We start from the raw sequence: 13,490 nt of genomic DNA on the forward strand, positions 1-13,490 counted from the left end.
AATATTTGTTTTCGAAGTTCACCATTTAAAATTCTAGTGATTCTTAATCAGCTGATGTGTGACCTATTTTATACTGTTTGTTAAGACTTGAAACGAATAATGAAACTCGGATATTTTGAAACATCATAACGGGCTTATCGAACACAGGTAATTCGATTTCAGCACGCTTTTCATCCTGACCTCTCAACACGTACTGTATCAGAAACTTGACTCACACTTTACTTTGTTTCCTTGATTTCTAAACTTTTAGTATCAATTTGTTACTCTAAAAATTCAAAACTCTCCAAATTCCTACTTCTCACTTGCTAATGCAGAAATCATGATATTTGGAAGCACCAACTTAACATTTGACCACGTGGTCTACACTCACACTGGAACACAAACAGATCAGGTAGTAAACTACCTGTTCGCTTTGATAGCACTACTCTCAATGGTGTTGGGTGTTGTGTGTAATGTTGCTCTCTTTTACTATAACACCGCGGTTAACAGCAAGAATGTTGCTTCCATCATTTACAGGTCAGATTCGTTTCAGCGTATTTAAACTTTTATGTCCATTCTACCATCCCTAGTCCCTACCGTCGCAAAATTGAATTTGTTTGTGAAGCTCATCACTAGACGACGCGGCTAATAGTTAATACATTGTTACTTCTTAAAATTATTCTAAGATTTCCTACCCTCAGATGCATAGCAGTTTGGGATCTAGCGGTCTGTCTGATAAAATGTCCCCAACAAATGTACACACTTCTAAAAGCCGAACTATCCCCTTTCTACCTCGACACCGTGTCTCCATTCCAGAGAGTCCTCAGTATTTTCACTTTATCAGGTGGGTGGGATACTATTATTATATGAGCACGAGTAATATTAGAGCTATGCTGCTGACCGTGGTATGTGTTTTTTCAGTGGAATGACATGATAGACACGTTGAAATGTGGGCTGTCAATAACACCTAATACGTGTGTGTGACCAGCGTCACAATATCCCTTACACGTGTGTGAGGGTTTTATAAGTTTATATTAGGGGCTTCAGGCTCTTCCAGTGTAATGTGTGACCCGTGTGACTATGTGACTGTTTGTTACATATTATGTGTGACCGTGTGAGACATGTACGTGATTACACGTATCAACTTTTAGAGGCTTCACCAACAACAAGATTGTAATGTACAGAGTTCTGCACGGAGGGTGATATTGATTCCTGTTAGTGAGAAATTATTACACGGATTTCAGAGAAGAGACACACACACACACACACACACACACACACACACACACACACACACACACACACACACACACACACACACACACACACACACACACACACACACACACACACACACACACACACACACACACACACACACACACACACACACACACACACACACACACACACACACACACACACACACACACACACACACACACACACACACACACGCACACACACACACACACACACACACACACACACACACACACACACACACACACACACACACACACACACACACACACACACACACACACACACACACACACACACACACACACACACACACACACACACACACACACACACACACACACACACAAACACACACACACACACACACACAGCAAGCACTCCATCAGTTGCTCTCGTAACACTACGTTGGTAAATGTAGCAGTTGTCTGAATGTCGTGTCGTGTGTACATAGTAGCATAATTTAGAGTATAGGAGTTTCAGACTGATAATTTCAGTCTGAATTTGAAACTATTTTATCATCTCACAAAAACATTATCAGCCAAGCAAGATACACAAAGATAACCATTTCTTTGTCCGAAAGTTTTTGTCTTTCACAACTTAACTTACTCACAAATAAACCTATTTCTGTTCCATTAAAATGTCTCATATAACTCCAAGTTAATTCCACCCCAGACAGTTTGATAATGGGAGCTCTGATTTCCCTCCTGGCAGTTACAAGGTTCGCATTCCTAACCCTTCCCATCTGGAGCTACCTTCACAAAACAGCTATAAAGCGAGCTGTTTGCTCCTACATTCTACTAGTTCACCTTGTTACAGCTGCTGTTTTTATTAAGAACCTGACTGGTCAGGCTTACTGGTTCGGGCCCTGTCAGTGGGCCATACCTCAGGGTCACATATTCCTCGTCCTCTGGATTAACAGTGTTTTCTACTTGAACCTAGGGGCTGGAGTCCTCTTCTCGCTGTTAACAGCAGGGTGGATTGTGTTTAAAGGGAGGAGGAGAGAAGGAGGAGGTGGAGCAGTGAACCAGGGTAGTGTTACAATAATCCTGATGAACGGTGGTTTGGTGGTGTTCCTCCTGCTCTGGATGTTCCTGGACAGGGATCTGCCACAGACCCCACGTGATAACATGACCAAGTACATTGACACACGGTACTACATGTACTATCTGTACTATCTTATCAGTACGGTGTTCCCGGTGGTGCTGGCAGCGTATAACCCTCTGGTGGTCTGTGTGAGGTGCGGTGAGTTGAGTCGGAGTGTCAGGTCACTGGGGATCAGGTGGCGGGGGAAGTTGGGGGGAAGTGAGGTCAGGGGAGGCACTGAGACTACTAATATTTTGAGTAAACGAGCTGAGTTGTAATCGCTTTCTTAATTCTGTTTTAGGAGCTATGTGTATGTAATTATTAAGATGGGTGGAATGCGGATGATGTTTTTAAAAGCAAATATTTATAGACGTTTTAAACATTTTAGTGGTTTCTATGCTGGAATTTTCCTTAATAATTAACATGCCTTCAAGTTTAAAAACTCTCACAATGATTTTATTTGAGTGGTTTTCTTCGTATCAACGAATATGGCGGGTAGATTCTATGAATTAGCCATTTTTCCTTTGGATATTTAACTAACGATCAAGGATCAACAACTGAATAAATCTGAGCATCAGAAACAAATGAATTTAAAATATGAATATACGAACCGATAGCGGCCACTTTGTCGACAGTTTGACGAATACTCTGCTCAACTTTAGGACTAGCTCCGACCTTGTTAGCGTCCACCAGATCACAGACTCTTTCAACACCTGAGATACAAAGGGTTAAGTTTTGGTAATGTCAGTGGAGAGGGGCTAGTGGTATTTTAGAAGAGTTAAGTGCGTATTCTAGATGAGGTTTAGTCGTGATCGGGGGATGTTCGACCGGATAAGGGTTTACTGTTTTGTTTTTTCAAAAGGAAATGTTTTTTATTCAAGATTACTTCTTAAGTTATTTATGACGGTGCTCTAGTATTCGAAGTAAATATAATAGTTTACCTGTGGTGACATTCTCAGCTGCATTGTCTCCAGTCATATCGGCTTTCTCCAAAACTGTACCTGAAAAATTTACAATATTACAAAAATTAGTAACTGCGATAAATCAGAAACTGGACAATGGACATCTGATGGTCGAAAAGTAAGTGAGGTCATCCAAACAAAAACAAAAAAATAAATGTTGAGCTAGCTTTTTTTGAGATTATTAACCTTTCTCAGGTATTTCCTCAGGTATTTCCTCAGGTATTTCCTCAGGTATTTCCTCAGGTATTTCCTCAGGTATTTCCTCAGGTATTTCCTCAGGTATTTCCTCAGGTGTTTCTTCAAGAATGTCTTCAAGAACGTCCTCAGGTAAATACTGAAGTACATCCTCGAATTCTTTTTCAAATTCTTCGTCAAATCTAGTTTCCTCAAATCTAGTTTCCTCAAATCTAGTTTCCTCAAATCGTATTTCCTCGGGTATTTCCTCAGGTAAATTCTCAGGTATTTCCGCAGGTAAATTCTCAGGTATTTCCTCAAGTAAATTCTCAGTTATTTCCTCAGGTAAATTCTCAGGCTCTTTCTTAGCTACTTCTCCGGATAGTTCTTTAAGTTCTTTCTCAACTACTACATCGAACCGTGCTTTTTCAAATACTTCCTCAAACTGTACAAACTTCCTCACAGATACCTTCGCAGATAAAATCTCAGGTATTTCACCAATTTTTTCCTCAAATTCTTCGTCAAACCTTTTTTTCTCAATTCGTATTTCTTCAGGTATTTCCTCAGGTGAATTCTCAGATTCCATTTGCATCACAGGTACTTCCTCAAACCGTACTTTCTCAGGTATTTCCGCAGGTAAATTCTCATCTTCCATCACAGGTACTTCCTCGAACCGTACTTTCTCGGATACTTTCTCGGGTACCTTTTTCGGTGCCTTTTCCGTTACTTTATCCGGCTTCATTTGAATGGCAAGGATAGATTTTTTCAAATAACCCCTCCTTCTCGCCTCGTTGCAAACCAAATTGGCCCAATAGTAAGCCGACATCATGACACACCAAAAGTAGCTGTAGATCCATTTCTCAAACTTCCACGACTTTGAGTTCAACATGGTGTTTCAACTTTAAAAACGAGGCTTGTAGTTCAGATTTCAACCACAACAACACGAAAATACTGCTCTAGACTATATAATAAGCTTCAGACGTTCATTGCTTAAATTTCAAGACTGTAGTAACGCTCTGTTCGTGCCTTACTGTATGGGTCGGAGGATCCTGCCACATAAATTAAACAGATCAATCCAAATTCCAAACTAAGTTGACGGAATAATTAGCGGAGTTAAAGTTAACAATTACACAGATTTTATGGAAACTTCCATTCCTTAAATCCTTCACTGACGGAGACTTCACAAAGTTACACTTCGTGCGTTCCTTATTTCAATTAGGCGTATAGGTATGAAGTAGAGCATTATACGTCAAATATAGGATTATCCATATTATAATGGGTTTATTATAGCAGTCTTATGGCTATCATAATATAGTAATCTATACATTATTATAGTCATGCTTGGGAAATGATCTAGATGCCAAGGAGCGCTGATTATTTGCCAAATTAGCTCTTAATTTTTGGTATCCACGAGTGGTGAGTATATTTTTGCGGATAGAATGTATAAAGGTCCGCGTTTGACATGAATCTGTTGAAAGAAATGAAAGCTTATCTGATGAAGATGAAAACATAACAAAAAAGTTCTTATCCGTCTGTCATCGTCATCCTACCAACAATATACCACCTTGAATATTTATAAACATTGGTTACATAACTTAGTACTTTAGTAGATGTAAAGAAAATAAAAAACCTCTCTTACATGGCCTGGTAGTGATGATTGGAAAAACCAAGAAATGTTTATCCAATAGCGAATCATTTACAAAACGACAGTTCCAATTGACTCACCCATGTAATGGTCCATACGCCTAACGTCGATGTGAAAATAAAATGTGTACATTTCGCAAACCAATCGCAAAAACTTTTAACAAAACCAAAATGTGTTCTCGGATATGTATGATAGAGGTAGTACTGTCAAAGGCACATTTTTATTGGCAATTTGGCATAGAGCACACGATCTTTTGATACTTTTAAATATAGGTACTACTGATTTGTTATTGATCAAAAAAGTATCTATTCGTACTGAGTTTGACCACTCACTATATCACCTTGCTTTATGAATTTTCTATACAATAAGAATATAAAATAATTCCAAGTAATACCACCAAATTCAAGGAACATGACCATTAAATAACCACCAGTTCTTTTGTTTATACCGTATTGGGTGTTGCCTCTAATCTGGATACTTTTACTATCTTTCAAGGTTTCAAGATTGTATCTACAGAAAATCTCACAGAACAACATTAAAAAACAAGCGTCTGTAAATAAGTTTGACTAACCTATCTTATGGACAGCCTGCAGGAGGGTTGCCTGACTCTTCTTGATAGCAGCATGAGTAGGAGTAGGTCCCTGGATTACAGCCTGATAAGACTCCATCGCCTCCCCAACCTCAGCTATCAGCCCCTCAACCTGCAAGGTTTGTTGTTATAACAGCTAATAGCGGAAAAACTGACAGTTTATTGGATAACCACCGTTCCAATTTTTCACGTCCAGAGTAGGCTATGATATTTCTGATCTAGAGTTCCAATTTAAAATATTAAAAACCGAACAAAATACATCTCCGAACCTGGTCTCGTTCTGCCTTACTCAGTCCCTCTGACACAGCTTTGCTGACTTCCAAGACTTTGTTGTACGCATGGTGCGCATTCGCGTCACTCACCGCCGGACTATCCTTAGCCCACTCAGACAGCTGACCGACTCCTGCGTTCACAACTTCACTCGGCAGGATGTTCTTCTCATCTGCCATCTTAACTTGGTTATTTAGTTGAGCTAACCACGCTAGGATCCTCGCTCTGTTGTCTGCTTTACCCTTGTTATTCTGGGGTAACATACGACTGTTAGTATTCAAAATTTCCTTTGTTATGGACAATACCAACACCTGGGATCCGATCAGGGACAAAAGGAAATCGCGGCAAGTACGGAATCGCGATTTTCCCATTATTTGCGACAAATTTTATGTATAGTTTAATATATAGTCTGTTAAAATTCGCGGTATCACAATTTTTGGCCAAAATAATCGCGAAATCCTTTTGTCCCTGGATCCGATAAATTATATCATTTGATCTTTCCCATCTATACTATATTTATGTGGAACGAAATTGGCACAATAGTAAGCCAACATCATGACACACCAAAAGTAGTAGTAGATCCATTTCTATTTTCTCAAACTTCCCCGACTTTGAGTTCAACATGGTTTCAACTTTTAAAACGAGGCTTGTAGTTCAGATTTCAACCACAACAACACGAAAATACTGCTCTAGACTATATAATAAGCTTCAGACGTTCATCGCTTAAATTTCAAGACTGTAGTAACGCTCTGTTCGGATCGTGCTACACGAATTAAACAGATCAATCTAAATTCCGAACTAAGTACTCAAAATTTCCTTTGAAATGGACAATATGAAGACGTGGGATCCGATAATTAATTATTATAATTAATAATAATTAATAATAATCATTTGATCTTGACAATATTGATGTGGAACAATGGCCGGATTATCAAAAACTCACTCCAATTTCCAATTCAAGACGCCCCGCCTCCTGCAACAGCTCCTCGATCTTATCTATACTCTTCTCAATCATAGCTCCTTCCTTCCCACTGGTAGCCTTAGCAACGGCTCTGCTGGTAGTCAGCAGGTCAGAGAAATTAGCATTTGTCTCGCTGGAGAGGTTGTCTCCGCTTTTAGCCCACCGTTTAGCGTCCTCAATCCGGCGGGAAACAGCACCGCTAGGTGTGGAAGCTAGAACATCAGTGTTCTTGACGAGCGTGTCCAGTTTTTCAACGTTCTCCAAGAGAGCCTTTTTGAGAGCTGCCTTGTCCGTTTCAGATCCCTGATGTGGGGGTGGTCCGGTTTATTTTATGTTTTATTAGGGTTGTTCAACAGGAAATTATTTTAAGTGTAAACAATAAACATAATATGAACTAATTATTAACCGTACTACAGCGATGGAGCAGGTTAACTTACAGCATCTCCAAGATTCTTTAGATCGTTAACGATTCCGTCAATAGCCTTGACAACCTCGCCAATCTCCTCTCCTTTAGGCCCAGATACTCCTGCAGCCAGCTCCTTTCCTAAATACACATTCGTCAGCATCGCCATTTTGAATAATTAATATTATATCTAAATTATCAATACAACAGGTAATTAATATTTTATGTAAAATTAGGTCGGTATAAATGAAAATTAAAGCACATGTACATGGTCATCAAATTTTCCAGCAATCATCATTTGACCTTGTATGCTCTTGACAGATGTATGAAATTTTTACCACCGATTAAGAACAATTTGACCCATTCATACCAAAATAATTAGAAGTATTTGACTTCTTGATACAAACTATGATTGTGTTCTGAACAATTAGCACATCTAATTATCCACGTATCTAATTAATCTAATTAACAGGACCTACCAGCAGATATGAGTTCAGTGGCGCACTTCAGTCCCTCAGCATCAGTCAACTTGCCGTGCTTTAACCAATCTCTCACTCTGTTACAATCTGCCATAACGGCATCCTTTGCCCTGAAGTGGCGTGTGTTACATAGTGTAGTGACAGGCTTGTGATTTGTATTTTACTGATAACAGTCACACTTCATACATGATAACTCATGCGACCCGCGCAGCGTGTATCAAGATATTATATTGTCATGTATCACAAATATTAGTCACTTTTCACTCGTATTATGTACATATATTATATATTTAGGTATGTGGAATCCATTGGAATGCAATTTACGGTAACAATAATTTTTGTTAATGCAGAGTGACATGTCGTAAAGGAGTTGGGAGGGGTGTTGAAAGCTGTTTAGTTCTCATTACAAATAATAGTACAGTACAGAGTGTGCGATGTGCAAATTCCGGCGCTACACAATAATTAAAGTTACCTTTTCCGATGTAAATTACAATCTACATGCCACAATTTTACTCGGAAACCAAACAAGTCACGTACAAGTTATGTTTTCAGTCATTATTTTAACTTACAATGCAAGAGGATGGAAATCTGCTATGATCTTCTTCCCATAATCTGGATCTTTCATGAGCAAAACTCTGATTATCTCCTTCATTGAAGCATTCATCTTCTCAATAGTCGTGTCTCTGATAAATAATGTGAATCAATATTTACAGTTTAATTATGCGGTATTCCTAGTTTTCAAATAACAGGGCTATGAGAACTTAATCTAACAATAGGGTAACTACGAACCGCCCTAGTACTCAAACTCCGTTTTAGACTGCAATATCAACCCTAGTTCGCCCTCAAGAACGACTCACAAGTTCTGATGGGCAGCATTGGTCAACTCCTCATTTCCCTGTGCATTTATCAAACTCTTGCTGGCTCCGATCAACATTGGAGCAAATTTCTTAAGTTGTTCCGTTTCCCTTCTCAGGATATCCTTCAAGCAAGATAAAGTTAAGTTTTTACTATTAACGACTAATTTATGCTTATTATTGATCTGCTCCTAAAATGCAGCAAAACAAATTATTAAAGCAGATCAAAACTAAATTAAATAATCTTACAGCATATGGCTTGTGAAGCAGCTCGTCGGCTCTGTTCTTAACAGCCTTGCACACTTGAGTCAAACCAGGAGTTAAATTCTTTATGTAAAAACTCAAGTCCTCCAGAGTCCCGACCTATTCAGGATAATTATAGTTATTTCATGACATACCAATCTTGATAAATCGACGGAAATATCATAATGAATATAAACAATTTTGTTTATAAAATCTGATCGCTGATTAAGAATAAACGATTTAAATTAGTTCTTATTGGAGTCTCTTTTGAAACACAAGTTGGTTAGGCCATATTGTTCATATTATTGTGATAGAATTCAGCTCACCTCCAAGCAGACGGGGAAATAGCTTCTCACAGCCTCACAGTTTTTCACTATTTTCCTCACCTCGCTTTCGTCATACATAAGCAGCAGATCACACGTTCCTGCAATGAAATTTTAAAAATGATATTAAGCATTATCATCCCGCTTATATCAACAATAAAAATTAGAATAAAGATTGTTGATGTCAAGGCAGCTGGCCTTACAATACACTCCAAAAACTAGGTACTTAATTTATGAATATACTATTACTAGTAAAAAATTTAAGAACCATAGTACTTTATTTGACATTTTTTAAATGTATCACACACGGTAAAAACTTATGGACATGTATATCACTCCTTATTATGTATCACTCTCTCTGATATCTTTCCCTCGCGACAAATATTACCACTCTGATTGTATAATAATAATGATTTTTGTGTCCTCTTTGGCTATAATCTGTTTCATCTCCAAGACCAACCGCTGATGGATAGCTCGATCTTCAGGTGATCGATCTGGAGAAATGAAAACAGTTTTACGATCTTCACTCAGACTCACATCTTTTGCAATATACTAATATCTGATGAACTGTACTAGAATTACCTAGCGAAACTTTGAATGGTCTAGTCTTGTCGGCAGATTTCTTTCCAACCCAAATCACGTACACTTTATCGTACAGTTTCTCTTCATCAGTCTCCTTCAAACCAAAGATGAGCACATTACTACTGCGATCCTCTTCCAATACAGCATTCTGTTCAACCTTTTTCAAACTCTCTTCTGTGAGCACAGGTGCAGTTTTAGACATATCTTGACTGTATGTCTTTATCTCAGCTTGGACATTGTTCTGAACAGCGGTTTTCACGGTGGATTCCAACTGCTTCGATTTGATTTCCAGAAGTTCAGCCTGCAGCTTGATAGCAGTACTTTGTGATCGGATAAGATGGCTTTTCAACTCCTCCATATTTTTTTTGATATCCAGAAACGCACTTATATGACCACTGGTAGTCTGATACGCAGTATACAAAAGTTTAGCTAATACTTCCTTCACTGGCTTTTTGAACGTTTCAACTGAAAAATCTGATTTATTGTCACAGTTCGTAGCTTCGGTGAGTTCAGTGATCCAACCGTTATAGTGCTCATGCTCGTCATTAATGAAGGAAGAGTAATCTGAAAATCTTATCACAGTAAAAACAGTATCCTTTTCCTCCATCGTGTACTTGTATAAAAACACAGTACAAGCTGCACAGCAGGAGTTGTAATGTAGCCAAACAATATTCTCGGTTAGCAGATCTGATACATACTCTACAGTTTAACTTTTGATTGAAATTAACAAGTCAATAGACAATTTTAATAAATCAAATTTACTGAATACTGAATACTGATTACTGAATACTTTAAACTGAATACTGAATACTGAATAATGAATAATGAATACTGTATACTTAATACTAAATACTGAATACTAAATATTGAATACTGAATACTGAATACTAAATACTGAATACTGAATACTGAATACTGAATACTGAATACTGAATATTGAATATTGAATACTGAATACTGAATACTGAATACTGAATACTGAATACTGAATACTGAATACTGAATACTGAATACTGAATACTGAATACTGAATACTGAATACTGAATACTGAATACATTAAAACTGTACAGCAAACAGATACACCATCTGGCTAGAGTATGTGGAGTTAAATGAGCAGATATCATGAAGTTGAGTGTGGCAAGTCCTTTTCCTCTAAGCGGGTGTCTTACCAACACTCAGCCTGTCTACGTGAAATTTAGTAATGACCTACTGCTCTTTAATTGCTCGCACATAATCTTGAACAGAGGGCTTTGGACGATGCACTCGGGATTTGAATCCTCTATGAAAGCCCTCAACCAATCAACCATGTTCGAGTAGTTTTGTCGTTCATCTTCCGGTTTATATACCTAAGATCCACGTATTTACACCTGATCAGTTCAGGTACTCCCTTTACATGCCTTTAACACACAAGTCTCACGTCCCTTGATACGAGAACTACCCCCATTAGCAAGTGCTCCTGTCCCTTATGTGATCTACGAGTCTTAGAAAAGTCAGAAAAGTCTTAGCTATCATGTTTACTTCTTCATGTACAGCAATGATGTACAGAGTTGTCACGTGAACTCTACCCTATATCTAGCCCATTTCTAGGTCAATTAAAATTAATTAAATTCTACTAATGGATCACATCACTAATTAATCGTCGATAATTGGTGATATGATCTGATCACCGTGAGACCCCTGATATCAGGGGTCTCAAATGTCGGCCTCCCCAATAGTTTAGTCATGTATAAATAATTAATTTGTATATTGATCATAATAAACACTATCGAATAGTTTTCATGACAGCTGTTGTATGGTAAATATTAAAAGATCTAAGGGTTGATGTTTCAAAGTGTAGTTAATTACTAACCTGTTAGAATTCCTTTAGCGCCTGTAATGAGCTTGCGCCGCCCCTTACTGCTGTACGGATCAGTTCTCAGTTCCAGAACTGCTTCGTTAAGAGCGGTACTGCTGTTATTTACTGCATCCATAGCAGAAGGAAAATCTCTCTGAAATTAAGTTTAGCTAATCAATGCAATGACAGGTAGTTGATGAGTGATGGCCAATTACGTGATAAATACCATAATTAAACAACATATTCAAGACAGCAAAATTCCAAAAGTATCAAGTTTATACTGTATATAAAATAACTCACAATAAATGTAGCATCGTTACTCTGCTTGGCAGTGCTTTCAGCAACAGTAGCCAGATTGCTGACACAGGTAAGAACAAGCTGAATGTTATCGACAAGGTCAGGCATGGCCTGCCCTTGCTGTCCAGCTTCATAGAGCACCACCAAGTGCGAAACCTGAAAATAGTCAATTAAAAATAGTCAGTTATTTAGGGAAGAAGTCAAATCTAATTAATATTTTCCCATGGAATATCCCAGGTTCTGTTTTGATGGATCTTATACTGTTGACAGAATATTGTATTATAAATCAAGAGGCTTGCATATAATGAACATATGCCAAATTGATATGAATATTCTCACCTGCTGAGCAACAGGCTCCAAAACACTGGCGATAGTCTTTGTGTGAAATGCTGACATCCTGTGACTTCTAGTAAAGGTTAAGAATATAGCTATAAAATAAATAAATAAATAAATAAAGTCAATTTTTACAGCACAGCAATATATATCTAAATATCAGATCCTCTGTAATCATAATGTATAAAAAATGGAGCTTTTCTCTGTGCTGAAGGATGAATCAAGGCAGATCATGGTTCTGTTAGCAGGCCACCCTAGTTATGGACAATACATATAATATATAAAATAATTAAATTATAATTTTAAAATTGTGTCAAGATTGAACTAAAACATAACTCAGGGTAAAATAGACGTATTCCCTTCGTCAAATTAACTATTTACAATACTAAACTTAAACGAACTCCGGGTAAAATAAACGTAATCCCTTTGTCAAACTTGCTATTTACACTAAGTTAATATAGAAACATGTAGATCGCTGCTCTAATGTTGATTTGATCATTTGGCTAGCTCTGCCGCCAGAATTCAGAATTTGGCCCATGACTATCACTGACTTTATCACTGAGCTGTGTTATTCAAGAAATTTAATTTTATCCCGAAAAGTCAATACACATATATAATATGTTGGGTCATGTTTCATATTTTAGACCTGTTACTTTGCAGATATTATGGATACTATAATTACTCATTAGAGGATTCCGTAGCTAAAATTTGAAAATTCAATTATTAGAGACCATCCCCATTAAACATTGAATTGCTTGTTGGTACTCCTGTTTGCAAACATTTTAGAAACTCCATTTTAACATATTATTGCAGTAGGTCAAGATGACACTGGAAACGGAGCAATTTGCTTATCTTGTTGGTAAAATTGATTGGGTAATCATATGATAGCGGACGACACCGTTATTCAAGAAAACAACAATTTGGACTTTCAGCACAAATACCATAACTTTCAGATTTAGTTTCAACTCAATCACATGACAACACATGTTGGTACCACCCAGCAGGGTCAGTGGGGCCCTTGCCAGTGGCGTAACGTTGCCTGTTACCCCTCCCCCCCCCCCCCCCCCCCCCCGCTCAAAAAGGCCCCCCTGTTTAGCGCCCCTCTCCCCCTGTTGGCGACCTCCCTAAAATTGGAAAAATTTTATGATTTTAGAGGATAAGCCAGTAAAATCTTTAAAAAAGTGTGTTTCTAGAGCAAAACGCGCAGTTTTG

General features: G+C 38.0%; 2 protein-coding genes across 11 annotated transcripts in view; one reads left to right on the plus strand and one right to left on the minus strand.

Annotated features, from left to right (window-relative positions):
* LOC134819633 (vinculin-like) overlaps positions 1–12,370 on the minus strand; it is a 40,632-nt gene extending 28,262 nt beyond the window's left edge. For all 10 annotated transcript variants that reach the window (XM_063829677.1, XM_063829674.1, XM_063829672.1 and 7 more), the window contains exons 1-14: positions 12,285–12,370; positions 11,949–12,101; positions 11,664–11,802; positions 9,235–9,332; positions 8,915–9,028; positions 8,669–8,790; positions 8,381–8,494; positions 7,812–7,921; positions 7,367–7,473; positions 6,912–7,232; positions 5,968–6,219; positions 5,681–5,810; positions 3,270–3,329; positions 2,940–3,041 (exon numbers count right to left, since the gene is read on the minus strand). In XM_063829677.1, the coding sequence (XP_063685747.1) occupies positions 2,940–3,041; positions 3,270–3,329; positions 5,681–5,810; positions 5,968–6,219; positions 6,912–7,232; positions 7,367–7,473; positions 7,812–7,921; positions 8,381–8,494; positions 8,669–8,790; positions 8,915–9,028; positions 9,235–9,332; positions 11,664–11,802; positions 11,949–12,101; positions 12,285–12,341 (1,879 nt within the window). In that variant the 5' untranslated portion in view covers positions 12,342–12,370. The remainder of the gene's footprint in view (positions 1–2,939; positions 3,042–3,269; positions 3,330–5,680; positions 5,811–5,967; positions 6,220–6,911; positions 7,233–7,366; positions 7,474–7,811; positions 7,922–8,380; positions 8,495–8,668; positions 8,791–8,914; positions 9,029–9,234; positions 9,333–11,663; positions 11,803–11,948; positions 12,102–12,284) is intronic.
* LOC134819793 (uncharacterized) lies at positions 274–2,606 on the plus strand. Its single transcript, XM_063829935.1, has 3 exons — positions 274–516; positions 681–823; positions 1,918–2,606. Exons 1-3 carry the CDS (start codon positions 320–322, stop codon positions 2,604–2,606), a joined length of 1,029 nt encoding a protein of 342 aa, XP_063686005.1. The 5' UTR covers positions 274–319.
* Positions 12,371–13,490: the final 1,120 nt, after the last annotated feature.

Source organism: Bolinopsis microptera, chromosome 8, assembly GCF_026151205.1.
Source record: "Bolinopsis microptera isolate Bmic1 chromosome 8, MBARI_Bmic_1.0, whole genome shotgun sequence".
Taxonomy (NCBI): Eukaryota; Metazoa; Ctenophora; class Tentaculata; order Lobata; family Bolinopsidae; genus Bolinopsis; species Bolinopsis microptera.